At 46.8% G+C, this 20,271-nt stretch overlaps 1 protein-coding gene across 1 annotated transcript in view; it reads right to left on the bottom strand.

Annotated features, from left to right (window-relative positions):
• Window positions 1-19,265, bottom strand: part of NUDT6 (nudix hydrolase 6) — a 177,144-nt gene extending 157,879 nt beyond the window's left edge. Inside the window, exon 1 of the mRNA XM_069242395.1 lies at window positions 18,972-19,265. Within this exon, the coding sequence (XP_069098496.1) occupies window positions 18,972-19,176 (205 nt within the window). The 5' untranslated portion in view covers window positions 19,177-19,265. The remainder of the gene's footprint in view (window positions 1-18,971) is intronic.
• Between the last annotated feature and the right edge of the window lie 1,006 nt (window positions 19,266-20,271).

Raw genomic sequence — 20,271 nt, 5'->3', positions numbered from 1 at the left:
TTCTTTTCCACTGGTAATGAGGAGATTATGATTTTTATTTCAGAAAGTATTTCCTTCATTAGTAACAGCTACACACTTTCTTTAAAATGTCTTCTTAAGAAATACTTAGTCCCTATCTGAAATGAATATAAGGCTGTGTCACAAATTATATTGTAATTCAATCTATAGTCCCTTTCATATGTTATGTGTCCTATACTCTCTTGTACTGAGATTGCTTACAGTGCCTATAAACCCACAGAATAATAATTAACCTTCTCTCTTCCCCAAAACAATTCTACCCTTGCATACATTTCTCAGCACCCACGTCCCTAGTTACTCATGTGAGCTGGGACCCATCTTCGATGGTTGGCCTGCAGGCCTTCTCCCAATCCTACTTTCCTGTCTGTGATGGGGGACTAGATACCACCAATCTCAGCCTTGGTCATCCACAGCTTCCTCATGTTCCCTGGTGTACCAGTCTTCTGTGTTCTTGCCGTTAAGCACCACATGTCTTTTTAGTGAGGATTCTCTGTACATTCGGTATTTGACTCCTCTGTAGCTTGCTTCTTTCTGGCTCCTTGAATGGCATCCTGGGCCCACACTCTCTTTGCCACCGTCCAACTTCAGCCATGAGTCTCTGGTTTCTTGTGTTCCTCCTTTTATAGAGTTAATTTCGTCTGCTTCCACTTGGACAAAGTTTCAAGCCTCAGATATCACTTCCTGTTCCCTGCTACAGAACTTTGACTTTCCTTGCAGGCATTCTGTCTGTGCATGGTGAGAAGTGAAATGAAAATAAAGGAGAAAAACAAAAGGACAATGGAGAAGACTGTGACAATGCAGGGAAGGGGAAACAAACAGAGGAGAGTGAGAAGACAGTGATTTTGACCAGTGGCGGCTGGTGACATTTTAAAGGGGTGGGGTGTAAAAGTTCAGGATGAGTGCCCGGCTGACATAAAGGGTTTTTTGGGAGGCTGGGGGGGTTCTCCTTGCCAACCAAGAAAACAAATGGTGCATTTTCAAGCAAATGTGAGAAAGCAAGAAGGTTAATAAAGCAATAGTGAAAGTGTAGTTATGACATCAATGAAGAGATTTCATATGATAATGGCATAGGTAGCTGCGTATTCAGTGTAACTACAGAAAGTCATACAAGACTTTGAGGTAACAATGCTGAGTACCTCACAGATTTCTTTATTTATTGATATACTTTTACAAATGTAATCTACTGATGAAATAAAGTCATTGTGATTTGTTGGACTGGACACAATGAGACAGCAAGGAATAAACATTAAAAGACAGTAGGGCACCCTACAAAGAACTTTCACATTATTAGGCAGCTTCAGTAATCACTTGAGTAAACACACTTCCCATTCCAGCAACCAAACGTTAGTGTGAGAAACAGATCTGCAACATTAGAGTCAGACTGATAAGATATTAGAGACTTTGGCTCAGTGGAATGGGGGTGTGGTGGACAAACATGCTACCGGCTCCATATTCTGCAGATGCTAACCTTTGGCACGTTTCAGCAAACTGGCCTGTCCACAATAGCTGCTCTGAGGCTTAGGCTCTGACTTGGCCATCTGTATGTCTACTTTGGGGACCCAAGGGAGACTGATCCAGGTGTGAAAGGCTTGCAGCTGATACACACTGCTGGAAAGGGGATCCGTAAACAATTACTTACACTACTGGACACTGGAGGAGAGGCGAGATGATGTCAGCATGTGACAGTCACACTTCAACACACAGAAACCAAGGCTAGGACTATTTCATCCATCATGCTCAGAAACAGGAGAGTGAGGTACCTAACAACTTCCAAACAAGGCTGAGAGACCTTGTCAGCACCTGCACAGAAGATGGTCCCAAAAAGGAGGTACGTACAAGCCAACACTGCGCATTCAGGCTCGAAATTCTTATTTTCTAATCCAAAAAAGGCTTTATAGTAGTGTTCTTTGTCACAAAACTTCCCCACTTCAACATAAATTAAGGGAGAAAGTAACTTTCTCAGATTTTGTTTCTAAATCTCCCTCTCTTATCTGTTTTAAAATGTTGGCATGTACGGAGATGAGCCCCCCAAACAATAGAGAGCTCTGAATGGTATTCAATACGATTTTCATCCTAAAACAGTCACACAGTTGATAATATGCTCGATCCACAAAACAAGCCTCAATGCCATTTGCCATCTGATACTCTCAGTGAACATACAGAGTTGAAACTGATAACCACTGGGCGGGGTAGTCAGTAACGCAGCTGTTGGTGAGGGATCTTCCACAGCATGGAGAGAGTGGGTACTAAAGAAGAGAAGATAGGACCTCTCAACATTTGGGCTGACTAAAGGAGCAAAGCCTGGAAGGCATTGGTCAAAGTCATGCACAATCATTCAGAACAAGCCTACAGCAAAATGTATGCATATGGTCACATGAGTCCCTTTCCTTGGCAGGAACATTTGAAACCTACATTAAATGTGGCCTTATGGTATAAAACTCTATTATTAAACCCCTGTTGACCGTTCTGTGATGCCTTTGGACAACACTCTCTGGATGTCTCTCAGTCTGGCTTCCACAGCAACCACAGCACGGAGACAGCTCTTCTATCGATGACATCCACACACTCCTCAACTGCAGCCACACTGTAGCACTTATACGCCTCGACCTCTCAGCAGCCTTCGACAAGGTCTCCCACAGCACCTTATGCACTAGTCTCCATGAAGCAGGAAAACGCGGAAAAGCCCTGCAATGGATTCACTCCTTCGACTCTCTGCAAGAACAAAGAGAGTCAAGCTCCCACTCTTCATATCCAAACCAACAGAAGTCAGCTGCGGAGTCTTCAGAGATCCTCCCTGAGCACAGTGCTCAACATCTTCATGGCCCTGCTTGCAGCCATCATCAGAGGCCACGGAATGAACATTGTGTCATACGCCGATGACACACAACTCATCATATCCCTCACTGAAGACCCGGACAAAGCTAAGAGGAACTTTCACACCGAAATAGTAGCTCTCGTCGCCTGGATGAGGGAGAGCTGCCTCAAGCTCAACTCAGACAAGACAGAGCTCATCATCTTCAGAAACTCCACTTCAGCCTGGGATCTCGGTCGACTGCCGAGAGAGAGTCACCCACGCCTTAGTCACAAGCAAGCTCGACTACGGCAACACACTCTACGCCAGCACCACAACAAAGAACATCAGGAAACTACAACTCATCCAAGACACCGCCGCTGGACTCGTCCTGAACCTACTCTGCCAAGAACATATCTCCCAACACCTGAGAATCCTCCACTGGCTCCCAGTGGAGAAGCAAATCAACTTCAAACTACTCACCCGCACCTACAAGGCCCTTCACAACATCGGACTGGCCTACCTGAATCATTGCATCTCTTTCCATAACCCCGCCAGACCCCTCTGCTCCGCCCAGCAGGCGCTAGCCACCATCCCACTTATCTGGAAAACCACCACCGAAGGAAGATCTTTCACCTACCTCGCTGTGGCTGAGACACAGAAAGATAACCTCAAATGGGGATGTCAGCATTCTCACTTATATGAAATAGTGAAACTAATGATGGATCACAAGCTGCTGATCCTGATGTTTAAGGGATAGGCTGCTATTCCCGTCTCAGATCAAAACATGTGATTTGCAATAACAGGAATATGACTCATCAATGGCCACGCACAAAACTGGAAAAACTCCAGATGGACAATGTGGAAGAATATGTGAGACTAAGAATACCAACAGCAAGGTCCAAGACAATATCTATCAAAGAAATATGTGAGCTTAAGAAAACAGATGAACGCTAGCAGGTAGAAATGATGTAATTGTAACCTAAATTACAAACATTAATGGAGGGACAACAACATCAAGAGGCACCTACCCTAACCTGCTGCATGACTTAATTCACACCAGCCATCAGCCAAACATTCCAATCAGAGACAATTTGTTTGTTCAAGATTGACATCCTGGATGACTTTTGAGTGACAACCATGGAAGGTGGGGGCATAAAATGGTCATCGCGATGAGAAATAGACAGGTCACACGAACTGTGTGCACGTTCAAGTGACTACAGAGCATCCCATTGCCTTCGTTGAGATTTTGAATACTATGACTCTAGGAATATCATGACCTCTGACTGACAAAGTGGAGACAGCATACTGTCCAAGGAGTAAATCCTGAGCGTCCACCTGTGATATAGGAGACTGCTTCCCAAAATAATATATGCTCACATCTGCATGGCTGGGATCAGAGCTCAGGAGATAATAAACAGGGGTTTGCTGCACAAAGACAGCACTCTGAAGCAGTCAAATGATGACAACAGTTCTATTATTGGTGTTGTTCATATTGTTATTTAGAACATGTGGGAAAAAGGGAACAACACATGTACGGTGTCTCTATCATTATTACCATCAACACTACATTTCTGTTTGTCAGAAAATGCTCCAGTGGTTGCAAGGCTACATGTTGGTGGTATGGAAAATATAATAAAAGTAGTATATCATTAAGTACTGCCCTGGCTATTGCGTATCTTGTGAAGTGTGTGAACAGTAACCATTTCGGTAACTCTGTCCACTGTGGCCTGTCCAAATAAGTCACACCAATTTCAGGAAGACAATGAGATAATACAAGGAAAAACAAAGAACTGGCAAAGCCAACATGTTTGACATTTGCACTGTGTGTCATTGGCTTGCCAGTGCCTGTCTGTGTACTGGGAGAACAGCACAGACCAAACAACATTAGAAAAATGGATGCAACAGAAAAAGGTTGTTTTCTTTACTATAGCATCCATTTATCAGACACTTTTGACAGAGGTCTGTTCCCTGGGCTACCAGACCACTTGCAGTCTGCAAAACAGTCAAACAGTCCCTCATGCATTTCAATAGAAGTAGAAGTGCACACCTACACAGACAATAGAAACTGCCTTGAGAAAAGCCAATAGGTCTCACCTTTTTGACCTATTGGCTCTGTGAATACCAATATTGTGTAACACTGAAAAAAGAAGAAAAAAAAGGCTCAATAACGCAACCAGTACTGGCAGCAACGTCATTCCCTAGTCATGCGTATGTGAAGACAAATGCCACCACATGCATCACCATGCATATGCAGGCCTAAATAATGATGTGGGCGCCATGTTTTTGGCTGTTTATTTAGAGAATCAAGAAAGCAAACATAATTTCGAATGATAAATAAGAAAAAGAAAAAACAAATTATGTTGTGTAAAAGCAGAGTGCACCAGCAGTGGTAGCTACAGGTAATACAAAAGTAGAAGAGAAAACGCTTCGAACTACTGGAAGAAAAGCAAACATGTCTGAAAGTGGGTCGAAACTGCACACAGAAGGCAATATGTTAAAAGTTTATAAGTGGCATGGTTTAATTTTTAAAATACTTTTACTTAGGAAATTCTGAACAGAATCTACAAACCATAACTGTCAGAACGTAAAGTAAGAGGATTGCCAAGACGTAACTTACTTTGAACGGGACTCAGAACTGAAACAAATGCTCAGCCATTTGGTCCTCTGCTGAAGTCCAAAGAGGATATATATGGCCCTCCAGAAGGACAGACACCTTCTTCCTCAAACACCAGTTGAATGAACACTGCAGCTGGCTGGCCCCATGCCTTTGTGTGTCTAGACCTGTGCTTTGTGGTGGATCCTATTTAGTTTTAATGGGAATCAGGAGTTTAGCTTAGCCTTCTGGCTTGCAGGCCTGTGGCCCCATCACCTAGTGACTTTTAACCTACTTAGACTGCTCTGTTTTAGCGCATTTCTTTAATTATTTTTTTCAAAATGGCTGCTATGTTCATAGTTAGGAAGATGTTTTGATTTCACGTTATAGGTGCCACCCTGTGAAGGCGTCACTATCAGCATTAAAGACAAGTGATATACGTAGGTATTCACATGTCGCTTTCCCACTTACGTGTGACAGGAACACAATGTACATTTGGAAGGAATTGTTTATATAACTGCCGCCCCAAGCATGGCTTCTTATTTATTGTTTGGGAACATACCTGCGTCAGGGGTCCTACAAGATCTGTATAAATAAATCTCGAGCAGACAAGGTTATCAGAGAAACTCCTACAAGATGCAATCAACACCATCTATGCTGCACGTCGCCTTGATGCAGACCCACCCTTCGTGTCCCCACAGAGTCTGATCTAGAGACCTCGTTCCAAAGTATTAAGGGTTGGGGGCGCTTCTCATGGACACAGTACTGGCAGATTTAGGTTAGAGATTAAGTTCTCCATGTTAGGGTATTAGGACCTATTTCACATCTTATGTTATTGCAAGATGGTGGGGGTCTTTTTATTCACGACTCAACTTTACAATTCTGCTTCTTGCATTGTTTACTATGCTAATCATTGTAGCTCATGCATTTTACAGTAGATTGCAGTTTTTCCAATAAAACCTATTGAAAACTTCACTGCATCTCCTTCATTGCCTGTGTGTGACTGAGACTTGTTGCTCATGTGGGAAAAGGGTACTCTCAGTTTTACCACAACTCCTTTGAGATGTCGCACTCTAGAGTCCATGCGTAAAGGCTGTCAAAAATCACCTTTTGTTTGGGTTTTTAGAGAGGTACTGCTTGTGAGCCGGGAGGGTTGGGCAGACAGTTGCTACTTGTAGGAATGGCCTAGCCGCTTACAAACAAAAGTACTGTCATCCCTAAACCAGCAGTCTTACCTAGAGCAAGAGTCCAACTACGACATGGCGCCACCAACAATGGTGTTTTGGGCACTAATATGTCTTGAGTATCTCTGTCTCACACACAACAAGTAAACTAAGTACCATTATACAGAGACGTCCATGGTCTTTGGGATAATCCTATTCAGCTGAACAGGGAGCACCTAACTAGACTGTAGGTTGTTTGAGTTTGAACTCTTATAAGGACTTTTCTCCCATTTGGTGTTCCACCTCTTTACCCATTTTCCAACATGGCTAACGCCATAGACATTCCCAAAAATGCTAAACATGCAGTAACACTACATCTAATGGGGCATGGCTTTAGAGATGAGGGTGGGGATGTCACATTCATTGTAGAAGCTAATGAAGCTTACCAAACAGAAACATTTTATTCCTGGGTCACCTTTACTGAAGAAGACTCTAGAACATACACATTACACACATGCAAAGTTGCAAACATACCACAAACGGTACCAAGCATACCAGTATCTTGAAATACCTATTACTTATATTACTTATCAAGAACATCAGAACTGGTTTAATGGCGCCCTACCACACGTAATACAACCCATGAGACTAGATCTCTTAGGTAATGATGGACTAACGTGCCCGATGTTCGCCATATATACACCACACCCCTGTGTATAGTACGCAGATCAGCTGCCTGCAAGTTATCTTTACAATGAGCTAGTAAAATTATACAGACAACAGTTTGTAATGCGAACTTTGACCACAACACCAGCGTGTCCAGCACCCGATGGATACCAATTGGCCGTTACCCACAAACAGTACATTCTATCATGGGCAAGGTACCCACGGAATGAGAGAAAATCCCATTTTGGATAACCCAGTAAATAAATCAGCTGGAGGCTGCGTTTCCCCATATTGGACAACAGGAAAAACCGAATTCTCACAATGTGCTTGCCATTCTGAATGGTTCCCTTAGTGGATGACTGTGCCACATGGGGTACACTCTTCTGTGCAATGTACACTACCTGGACTTGGGGATGAAACTGATGCATAACTTCAACGCAGTCTCCTCAATAATATTCAATAAGATTCCACACTTGGAACAGGAGAAAGAGCTACCGAAAGTTATTTCCGATACCTATACTAGTATAGGACAGGATAGTCTGGGAGCCAAGCTGAAAAAGCCTGAAATTAAGAGCACCACCACTACGGGAGGTACCAAACAAGCACAGGAGGGTTATAAAAAGAGCTGTGATAAACAAAAACAAAATAAAGACAGGCGAAGTCAGAGAGCAGATTCTCCACACCCAGAGAACTCCGAAAGGAGATATAGGGGGTCATTCCGACCCCGAAGCCGCCGGCCTGGCTGGAACCGCCAGAATACCGCTGCGCGGTCAAAAGACCGCCGCGGGTATTCTGGGTTTCCCGCTGGGCTGGTGGGCGACCGCCAGAAGGCCGCCTGCCAACCCAGCGGGAAACACCCTTCCATGAGGATGCCGGCTCCGAATGGAGCCGGCGGAGTGGAAGGGGTGCGACGGGTGCAGTTGCACCCGTCACGATTTTCAGTGTCTGCATGGCAGACACTGAAAATCTTGGTGGGGCCCTGTTACGGGGGCCCCTGCAGTGCCCATGCCATTGGCATGGGCACTGCAGGGGCCCCCAGGGGCCTCACGACACCCCATACCGCCATCCTGTGCCTGGCGGCCAAAACCGCCAGGAACAGGATGGCGGTATGGGGGTCTGAATCCCCATGGCGGGGAGGATTCCCCAGGGCAGCGGAAAACCGGCGGTACACCGCCGGTTTTCCGTTTCTGACCGCGGCTGTACCGCCGCGGTCAGAATGCCCAAGGGAGCACCGCCAGCCTGTTGGCGGTGCTCCCGCGGTCGTTGGCCCTGGCGGATTTTACCGCCAGGGTCAGAATGACCCCCATAATCTCAGAAACAGAGAAAATATAAAAACTCCTCACAGATATACTGATTTACGTCCCTCTCGTTCCTTTCAGGATATATCGGATAGACATAGCGAGAGAGTGGGCCGGTTAGAGCACTGTCCTGACTACGTGAAACAGAAGAAAGATTCACTGCGGTCTTCAGACAAGAAAGAAGACAAATTCCCACAACAAAAGCCACTATTTAAAAAGAAAAAGGTGGCAGCACTTTCAATTAAAAATGCCAGCAAACTTGAGAACACTGCTGAAGAACAAAACATGGGCAGTGACACTGCTGGACAGTGCGGCAGAAATCACAATGTCGCCAGAGTCTGAAAGATCATCTGGATGCAACAGCAACTAGCGACTTTATTACAGTCAAGACTGCGGACAGGCGCATTCTCTCACCCAACAGGGTTTATGATTTAAATATCCAAATTGAGGGAGACAGAGTGCACCATTAGTGTAATGTTCTGGGATGAACTTAGTTTTGATATCCTATTGGCCGAAAGAGACTGGCCTCCTGAACACGTCCGTAGGCTCCCACATGGGGAAGATGTAATTTGGCCTTCTTTCTCATATCTTGTCCCGAAAGCGGTAAAAGAAGCCTACGCTATTGACTGGGCTTTGGAGCAGGCACTCGCGCTATACCGAAAACACGTAGGGCAGGATAGAGATTCTCCCTTCCATGTAATACCAATTACATCTACACCCCAGCCTCAGCCCCAATTTCCTGTTAAACACGAAGCTAAGGCTCCAGTGAGGGAGATCCTCACTCAGCCCGAGTACCAGGGAGTAATTGAGCCCTGTGTCTCTACAATGAATAACCCATTATTCCACATTGCAAAACCAGACCATTCATATCGAATAGTCTTAAACTACAGACATTTACACAGTCATACATGCACATAAACAATTCAAAACTCGCACAGCACTGCACTAATTAACAATATACTGCTTAAAAAATTCAAAACAACCTTCGATATCTCAAACGGTTTCTTCTGCCAAAACTTAGCACATGAAAGTTGGGACCTGAGTGCATTCTCATTCGGCTCACAAAAGTGCTTCTGTTGTTTGCCCCAAGGCTATAAGAACTGCCCAGGGCTATTCTCAGCCTGTGTAACATCAATACTGCCTGATATTGACCCTGAGGCATTGTCCTATGTGGATGATATTCACCTTGCCAGGGTCGATCGGATCATTCTAGGATTCACAGACCTTGGCTACAAATTCAATTTTAAGAAAACGAAAATAGCGTCTCTCAGTGTATTGTTCCTGGGATATGAGCTATGAAACTAGGGCAAGGGCCTGGCCCCGCACTTTTTAGAAATATTTGCTTAACTCCAACCACCAAATACTATCAAGAAACTGCAGTCCTTACTTGGTTTCTTTAACTTTGGCAGAACTCGCATTCCTGATTATGCACAAAGCATCAAACCACTCTATGATTTAATATGCCCAGATTTCTCAATCAGACACTGGACAGTTGAAAACAGATTCATCCTTAGAGGACTGCAGCAAGACATGGTAAAAGCAAAACACTTACACACATGCAATAGCAAAACAAATTTGGTCATCAGAATAATTGCTGGTGCCACTAGGTTCACTTATGTCACCTTTAACAAAGGTGACACGGTGCCCATGGCTTATAAATCACATTTATATTTAATGCAGAACAACGCTTTGCACCCACACAAAAAAATTCTAACTGCTGTACAGATGGCTACCATTAAGGAGAGGCCACTTGCCCAAGGGAAATGCATCATTGTCGTTACCCCGGTGCCAGCCTTAGAGGCGGTCACCAAAGCAAGTGTTTCTAACCCTAAAGCATTACATCCACGCTAGATTCAATGGGCAACCTCCCTGACTGCCACCTATGTTGATTACATCGTTGACCCAAAACTTCAAACACAAGAATTTCTCCAATACAAACAGGAGTACCCCGCACCTCTCAAAATCTTGCTAATTGACAGATACCATACTGTCATTTACACTGATGGTTCAGCACACCAGCTGTAGGTACAAAACATCAATATTCAGCCGCTTGCGCAGCGGTGAAAGGAGTGATGAAGGATGGTATATTCCACCCTCACAATACCGACACCCAGACCCTAGGGGGCTGCACAACACAATTGACTGAACTCAAAGCCCTCATTCTGGCATTGGAACATACTGATCCAAGACACCTTACATTGATAGTGTGTGATTCGTACTAGTGTGTCCAGTCCTACAATAATTATCTTAATCATTGGCGGTTGAACGCGCTCAGAGACTCAAAGGGGAACACCATAAAACACAGAACTCTGTGGGGGAGGGTAGCTGATTTTAAGGATAAGCTACCTCATGTAGTCCATACACTGGGTCACCAAAGTGTAGGTGTACACGTTATTGGCAACACTTTGGCTGATGAAGCAGCCAAATCCGCAGGAGCTACAGCTTCTGTTGCTGCAGTGACTCGTTCTCAGACAATAGTGGATAATTAAATTCTGGCCGCCTTGAAAGCCTCGGCTGAATCAAATCAAATCAAATCAAATCATAAACATTTAAAAAGCGCGCTACTCACCTGTGAGGGTCTCAAGGCGCTAGGGGGATGGGGTTACTGCTGCTCGAAGAGCCAGATCTTGAGTTGCCCGAATGCAAGGTGGTCCTGGGTGGTCCTGAGGCTGGTGGGGAGGGAATTCCATGTCTTGGCCGCCAGGTAGGAGAAGGATTTCCCACCTGCCGTGGTGCGGCGGATGCGAGGGACGGCGGTGAGAGCGAGGTTGACGGAGCAAAGTTGACGGGTGGGTGTGTAGAAACTGAGGCGGCGGTTGAGGTATTCGGGTCCCTTGTTGTGGAGGGCTTTGTGTGCGTGGGTGAGGAGTCGGAAGGTGATCCTTTTGTTGACGGGAAGCCAGTGCAGTTGTCTCAGGTGGGCGGAGATGTGGCTGTTGCGGGGTATGTCGAGGACGAGGCGGGCGGAGGCGTTTTGAATTTGCTGCAGACGTTTCTGGAGTTTAGCAGTGGTTCCTGCGTATAAGGTGTTACCGTAGTCCAGGCGGCTCGTGACGAGGGCGTGGGTCACGGTCTTTCTGGTGTCGGCGGGGATCCAACGGAAGATCTTTCAGAGCATGCGGAGGGTGAGGAAGCAGGAGGATGATACGGCATTGACTTGTTTGGTCATGGTGAGAAGTGGGTCCAGGATGAATCCGAGGTTGCGTGCGTGGTCTGAGCGGGTTGGTGCGGTGCCAAGGGCCGTGGGCCACCAGGAGTCGTCCCAGGCGGACGGGGTGTTTCCGAGGATGAGGACTTCCGTTTTGTCTGAGTTCAGTTTCGGACGTCTTTCATTCCATCTTGCAGGTTGGTCTTGGCGCTGGTGGGGTCCTTGGTGAGGGAAAGTATCAGCTGAGTGTCGTCGGCGTAGGAGGTGATGTTGATAATGTGTTTGCGTACGATGTCGGCGAGGGGGCTCATGTAGACATTGAAGAGGGTCGGGCTGAGCGAGGAGCCTTGTGGGACGCCGCAGATGATCTCGGTGGGGTCTGAGCACAGAGGTGGGAGGTAGACTCTTTGGGAGCGGTTGGAGAGGAAGGAGGTGATCCAGTCCAGGGTCTGTCCTTGGATTCCAGTGGAGCGGAGGCGGGATATTAGGGTTCGGTGGCAGACGGTGTCAAAGGCAGCCGAGAGGTCGAGGAGGATGAGGGCGACTGTTTCTCCGTTGTCCATCAGAGTTCTGATGTCGTCTGTTAACTGAGATGAGGGCGGTTTCTGTGCTGTGATTGGCTCGGAATCCGGACTGAGAGGGGTCGAGTAGGTTGTTGTCTTCAAGGAAGTTGGTAAGTTGCTTGTTGACGGTCTTCTCTATGACTTTGGCAGGGAAGGGGAGGAGCGAGATGGGGCGGAAGTTCTTCAGGTCGCTGGGGTCCGCCGTAGGTTTCTTCAGTAGGGCGTTGACTTCTGCGTGTTTCCAGCTCTCGGGGAAGGTGGCAGAAGCAAACGAGCTGTTGATGATGGTCTGGAGATGCGGGGCGATGATGTCGTTGGCTTTGTTGAAGATGAAGTGTGGGCAGGGGTCCGAGGGGGCACCGGAGTGGATGGAGTTCATGGTGGCTTTGGTCTCTTCCGTGTTGATGTGAGTCCAGGCGTTGAGGGTGATGGCTGGGGTTGTAGGTTCTGTGGTGGTTGGCTGGGTCTGGTGACCGAAGCTGTCGTGTAGGTCGGTGATCTTACGATGGAAGAAGGTGGCGAGGGAGTTGCAGAGGTCTTGTGAGGGCGTGATGGCGTTGGTGTTAGGGTTGGAGAGCTCTTTGACAATGTTGAAGAGTTCTTTGCTATTGTGAGTGTTCTTGTCCAGTCTGTCAGTGAAGGAGTTTCTTTTGGTGGCGCGGATCAGTTGGTGGTGTTCGCGGGTAGCGTTCTTGAGGGCAGCCATGTTATCTGCGGTGTGGTCCTTGCGCCAGGTCTTCTCAAGGGTGCAGCAGTTTTTTTTAGATTTCTTGAGGGTGTCTGTGAACCAGAGAGGTTTTTTGGTGTTGGTCTGTCTTGGGAGGCGTCTGAGGGGAGCGAGGTTGTCTGCGCAGGTGGTGATCCAATGCATGAGGCTGAGGGCTGCATCGTTGGGGTCGGTGGAGAAGGTGGGTTGGTTGTCGCTGAGGGTGGAGAGAAGCTGTTCCGCGGGGATTTTGTTCCAATGTCGGCGTGGGATGGGTTGTGTGCGGAGGTGGCGAGTCTCGCGTCGGAAGGTGAAGTGGACACATCTGTGGTCCGTCCAGTGTATTACGGAGGAGTGGCTGAAGGATACGTGGTTGCTGGCGGAGAAGATGGGGTCGAGCGTGTGTCCGGCGATGTGGGTGGGGGTGTTCACCAGGTGCTTGAGACCGAGGTTGGCGAGGTTGTCGAGCAGGGCGGTGGTGTTGGGGTTGTTGTTCTGTTCCAGGTGGAAGTTGAGGTCGCCGAGGAGGATGTAGTCCGGCGAGGCAAGGGCGTGCGGGGAGATGAAGTCAGTGATAGAGTCGCTGAAGAGGGCACGTGGTCCAGGGGGTCTGTAGATGAGAGTTCTTCTGAGGGTGGTCCTGGGGTCGGTGTGGATCTGGAAGAGCAGGTGTTCGGCGGCGAGGGGGGTGTCTTCGGTGTAGGTGGTGACGTTGATGGAGTCCTTGAAGACGATGGCGCGGTCTCTCCTGGAGATCTTGTAGCCGTCGGGGATGGCTATGGCGATGTTGGGGGCCGAAAAGGCGTTCATCCAGGTCTCAGTGATGAAGGCGACGTCCGGTGGAGTCCAGGAGGTCCCATAGTTCAACGGCGTGCTTGTGGACGGAGCGTGCGTTGATCAGCATGCATTTGAGGTGGTTGTTGGCGCGTGGGCTGGCGGGCGTGGTGGTTTCGCGGTGGAAGGTGAGTTTGCAGGTGTGACATGCGAAGGGTCCGTGGGTACATTTCGGGTTGGCTTGGAAGCAGGGGCTGGAGCGCTCCGGGTTGAGGGCGTGGAGGGTGATGGGGTCGTAGCGGTGCTGCGGGGTTTGGGAGTGCTGGGGGCCAGGGGTCGTGGCGCTGGGCGCGGTCCAGGCTCAGACGGGCTTGCCTTTGGCGCGCCTTCGGTACACCAGCAGCGCGGCCGCACAGCAGCCGCCATAAGAGGGAGGAGGGGGGGAGGAGGGGTCAGCTGGGGGCGGGAGGGGGGCGACGAATGGGAGCAGGGGGGGCGGGGCCGAGCAGGAGGTTGCAGCGGAAAAGCGGAGGGTGTGGGGGTCAGGTAGAGGGGAGAAAAGATAGGGAAGGGGGGGTTAAAGGTGGAGGGGAGTAAGGGAGAGAGATAGGGGAGGGGGGGTTACAGAGGTGGAGGGGAGTAAGGAAGAACAGAGAGAAGAGTCAGGAACAGAAGAACAGAAGAGAGGAGAGCCAAGAAGAAGGGTAAAGAAGAAGAGGAGAGAAGAGTCAAGAACAGAAGAGAGGAGAGCCAAGAAGAAGGGTAAAGAAGAAGAGGAGAGAAGAGTCGAGGAAGAAGAGTCAGGCAGAAGAGGAGAGACCTGAGAAGCAGAGGGGAAAGAAAGAACACAGATGAAGAACACAGATGAAGAAAGAAGAAAGGACACGCAGGTCGGGGTGCAGAGGAGAAAGAAGAACACAGATGAAGAACACAGAAGAAGGACAAAGAAGAAGAGAGAACACGCAGGACGGGGTGCAGGGAAGAAAGAAGAACACAGAAGGACAAAGAAGAAGAGAAAACACGCAGGATGGGGTGCAGGGAAGAAAGAAGAACACAGATGAAGAACACAGAAGAAGGACAAAGAAGAAGAGAGAACACGCAGGACGGGGTGCAGGGAAGAAAGAAGAACACAGATGAAGAACACAGAAGAAGGACAAAGAAGAAGAGAGAACACGCAGGACGGGGTGCAGGGAAGAAAGAACACAGATGAAGTACACAGATGAAGAAAGAAGAAAGGACACGCAGGTCGGGGTGCAGAGGAGAAAGGAGAACACAGGTGAAGAACACAGAGAAGAACACAGAAGAAGACCAAAGATGAAGAAAGAAGCAGGAAGAGAACGCGGTGAGGAAGAGGAGCGGGCAGAGGAAGAGCAGAAGCCTCTCCCAAAAGCTTACCTTTGAAAATATCCATACCACATCAGTGCACAGAATTATTGCCTTTGCAACAATTCCTGGGGTTGGAGATTGAATGATCCCCAACAACGACCACATATTAGATCTCATCAAAGCAGAGCATGAGGGTGTTGCTTCTGCTCATACTGGTGTTGCGGCCATGATATCAATATTCCAGAAACGCGTCTGGTGGCCATGCATATACAAACAGACCAAGAAATATGTCCTTTGCTGTGACATTTGCCAGCAAATTAAGGGGTCAAACATCAAACACCCACCGCAGACATCCCTCTTAGTGTCGAACAGGCCACTACAATGTGTGTACCTGGACCACTGTGGTCCCTTACAACCTGATGGTGCATACAACTACATCTTAGTCGCTGTGGTTTTTTGTTCTAGATTCCTGTGGGTATGGCCACAGCGGTCGGCTGATGCTTGATCTGTTACAAAAGACTTGCTGATGTTTATCGGTACATATGCGGTTGCAGCATTCCATTCAGATCAGGGCCCTGCCTTTGCCTCTAAGACATACAGGGACACCTTAGGACGATGGGTGTTGAACTCCCTTACTCCTCACCTTAACATCCTCAGGGTAATTCGGTCATGGAGAGGAGGAACCGAGATCTAATGCAGCCCTTAACAGCTAGAGTATTAGGTTCAGGCCGCAGTTGGCTTCATCACTTATATGGGGTCCAGAGAGCACTGAATAATCCGCCAAGACAGTCCTTTGGAGGACGCACCCATTACAAGGTCCTCTTTGGGATACCTATGTATGTCCCAGATCTAGATGGCCCTGGTTTGGTGACAGCAGGCATACCTTGTGACATAAATGAAGGTCTCACTGTTTTACAGGAGCTTCAGCAATTTTGTGATGATAATTCATCTGCCAGTGTTGCCACTTTAGGAATAAGGGATTTGTCCACAACTTCTTCAGGCTGGTTTCCTAAAGTCGGGGATCTGGTTTGTGAGAAAATTGCTGTGAAGAATGAATTTGGCCCCTCCTACAGACAACCAGTCTCAGTCCTGGGAATACAAGGCACCAGAATAATCTTCTTACCACCGCTGCCAAGCTCTAAAGCAAACAGATTTGTTTCCATCGTCAACATCAAACTATATCATGTGGCCGATCCTGCACAGTAGACCCCGGTTCCCTCTCACTACCCAACAGGACATACCTCTTCAAAGAAATACAACAACTCTTCTGACTACACCAGCATGTACAACAATGCTACAAATGCCTCCTCGAGCATGAGCTTCTACTGATTCCTGTTACCACTTCACCAACAACAACTGTCCAAGATGTGGCTGTCTTCTACTCCAACTCAACACAAACAGACTACATCATCTACTATGAACCTCCACGTGAAGTGGATCCATCCACCAGTAATGCACTGGCTCTCGTGTTCGCAGAAACTGCTTCTGGTTACTTCATCGACCTTGATGACTTTTCTTCAACTTCATCTACACCTACAACTGAAACTGTTTCAAAGACATGTAAGCTGTACATATGGCTTGAAAGTAACTATTTAATTTATCCATGGAATTATCTGTGGATATGTCTGACATTGCTTGCCTTTCTGTTATGGGTTGGTTTTGTGACTGTTTTCTTTCTCTTCATCGCCTGTGTGTGACTGAGACTTGTTGCTCATGTGAGAAAAGGGTACTTTCCATTTAATCACGCCTCCCCTAAGATGTTGCACTCTAGAGTTCATGCGTAAAGGCTGTCAAAAATCACCTTTTATTGTTTGGGTTTTTGGTGAGGTACTGCTTTTGAGCCGGGAGGGTTGGGCAGACAGTTGCAAATTGGTGTAGGAATGGCCTAGTCACCTACAAACAAAAGTGCTGTCATCCATAAACCAGCAGTCTTGCCTAGAGCAAGAGTTCAATTACGGCAGCTTTCAAATAATAGGTGGAAGGGAGAAAAAAAATCCCTACAGTCTGCTTTTTTGTCATGCCCCACCAAAAATATACCTAATGCTTTGCTTTTACAGACACATTATGAGGGGTGGAGAGTACTATGAGGATGGTGGCAGCAGTTTGCAAGGAACAGGTCATCATGCACTATATGAAAACACTTTCCACATAGGCTCAAAGCAAAAACAATGTTCTTTCAACCACACACTCTACCTACACAATGTATCTTGCTATCCACGCATTGCCAGCCCACATATTGCCTATAAGACCTATACATATGTGTCAATACAACGCTATGCAGTACAATAGAATATAATAATCGTCAATGATGGACAATGTTGCATGCCAACGGCTGCACTTCCAAGGCAAACAAAGCCAATGCCTGGAGGAGAAGGATGACTCAAAACACCTTAAGTAAAGAATATATCATTTTTGCCTAAAGTTTTAATTGGGATGGGAGCCTCCAGTAGTAATTAGAAATGGTCCCGAAGGCCCTTTATTCACATCCTTAGTTGTAACAGCTAAAATACCAATCGAATACTAAAAAATCAATGTCAAAAAATGGTGAGGTAATAAATATCAGAAATTTATGTCCTGTTTATATTTCACATGTTTTATACTTAATCTTGCATTCCATAAGAGTCTTAGCTAGTTCTAGGATATTATGTTTCTATTTGTTTTGCGTGTAGCATATTACTCTTGTATAGTGCATACTTTCAACTGAGTTTCCTCCAGTTGTTAATCGAGAACACAATTGAGCATTATAGAGTTGAAGCTGAAAGCAGTGCAAATTTCTCACTATGCATGTCAGTGGGTCAAAAAGGTGTTTAATATTCATAGTCATCCAATCCTTGGCCACTCTGCCGTGTATACATGTATTCCAATTTCAACTGTGATTCTCTGCAAATGTGAGTTAAGGAGGCATACAATTCCCAAAATACTGACAATGTGAAAATAAAAGAAAATGCAGTGCTTACAGTGAGTGGGTGTTTTGTGTGTTTCGATGTGTTAGATATGCATATGAACGAAATGTGGAGAAAAAAGGGCATACATGTCTAACATAGAGTGAACATAAAGGGTGTGACTGAGACACACTGAAGACCGCAACACCTTCCACAGGCTTCGGTAATGTTAATTCAGACACTTAATTTCAGAACTGAATCATTCTATTATTATTTTTTTACCAGAAAACCATTGTTGTCACTTTTTTTAATCTTAAAAAGTTAATAACCATTGACAAAGCCTAAAATCCTGGCTGGTTTTAGGTGTGTGCCAGTTGTTGTGGTATATAGCTGGATGCAGTATCAAAACTCCGTAAGGAACCAAAATACCAGTTCAGTGCTTGGCTGCATTCTATGGGAATCGCAGAAATAGTGTTTACGTGTTTTGCCCACGCCCCAAATTACGTAGACCACGCCCCTTTAAGAACCCCCTCCGCCTAAAACCAATGTGTTAAGATTCCAGGTTTTAGAGAATGGGGTATTTGGTTGAAGAAGGCTGGCCTGACACATTCTCAGGATAACCAGTGACTATGTAACGATTTGTATTTAAATTAATAGATGGTTGCAGGTGTATATGCTAAAAACCTGGCATGGATTGCGGCAAGCCGTTGTGGACAACACTGGATATCCATGCTGGCCGACAAGGTGTCAAATTATTCACCGGAAAAGTAAAGGCTTATGTACATGCCTTCAATACATTTTCTGCTACTGTCCCTTATTCACGCTAGTGTATTTAGTGACAGCGGAACTCGGGTTTGTGGACTATAAACATACTATAACTGAAACACCTCCAGAAAGATTTTGCATCTCGGTACACTGGGTGTCTGGAGATCGCCTGTGTCACTAGAGGCGACCTCGGAGATCTAGGTGTTGTGTAATGTTAAGCTGCATGCCCTGCAGAAGCCAGGGCTACCTGAGTGCGGTGCGCAGATCACACTTGCCCTGTAGGTGGCGCTGGAAGGAGGTCGGGTCCAGGCGGTGCGCGGGCTGAGAGGCGTCCAGAGATACCGAGACTCCCCCGAACTTGTCCAGCTCGCCCTGCAGCGCGGGAACAAGAGAGGAGCAGGCAGCTCTCGGCTCTTGTCCCTGGGACGTCCGGGGAGCGGCGAGAAGCCATCGCCGGATCAGCAAACCCTGAGCCAGCATGCTGTCGACGGCCACTGCCAGGGTTGTGTAACATGCGGCTAGTCCACTCCCCGGAGAGGGGCCAGGATTCCCGAGCAAGGGGCACCCGTAAAGCACCTAATAAACGTACACTACAAACTCGTCCCTACAGGATCCCTGAATACCGTCGTTAATAGACACGCAGTCAAACAAAAATAGCACCGTACCAACTACCGTACTCTCTCTTATAAAGGTGCAGTTGCACGGCTACAACGTATCCCGTACTTTTGTTATGAGAAGCGCATATACTAACAATAGCTTCAGTTCGCATAGTTTTCCTAAACACGTTGTTCCAATCCGTATGTAGCACTAAAAGTACACTTGATACTCAGCAAAGTTGTTTCAGTATGTATGTTTCGTTCGCTAATGCATCATCGTTAGTTTGACATTTGCATAAAAGTGATGGGGAAGTTTTAGAGAGTGACACTAATATTACATCAATTTTAAGTATGGCTCTTGAATCTTGATTGAGTGAAAATTTGGCACATATACTACTGTCTTTTCGGTCATCTCCAGGGATTTTTGCGGCCTCTCCCATTAAAAAATACCAGCCATCTGTTAAGGTTCTGCAAAAGTCTGGGTCCTAACTCGTGTCACTTTCTGTATTCATTATGGGCGAGCACAAAGTGCTCCGTCCATTTTGTAATCTCTCTTTGGGCTTGAAACCACGCCCATGCCTCGTCGGTCACTTACATTGGTTCGTGGGCTTGCCTTTTAAAATCTGTTTGCTTTCATTTGTGAAAGGCATGCATACGTCATGCCTTTCCGGTGTTTACCCACCTACACAGCACCAGTAAAGGACCAAAAACATACGAGGCTCGATGTTTTCAGCCTGGAGTCCGGACTACTTTATCTGTTTTTTTTCCACCCAGCGCGATCGCGCTGCGTTTGTTTTTGCTTTGCAACGCTAATAGCTCTAACTCGAACAAATGCGAGACCCGTTGCATTGAAAATACTTGTTTTATGGGCGAGCACAAAGTGCTCCGTCCATTCTGTAATCTCTCTTTGGGCTTTAAACCACACCCATGCCACATCAGTCACTTACGTTGGTTCGTGGGCTTGCCTTTTGAAATCCGC

Source organism: Pleurodeles waltl, chromosome 1_2, assembly GCF_031143425.1.
Source record: "Pleurodeles waltl isolate 20211129_DDA chromosome 1_2, aPleWal1.hap1.20221129, whole genome shotgun sequence".
In the NCBI taxonomy this organism is placed as follows: domain Eukaryota; kingdom Metazoa; phylum Chordata; class Amphibia; order Caudata; family Salamandridae; genus Pleurodeles; species Pleurodeles waltl.
Note: the sequence above shows the minus strand (reverse complement) of the source record. Positions and strands in the feature narration are given on the sequence as shown.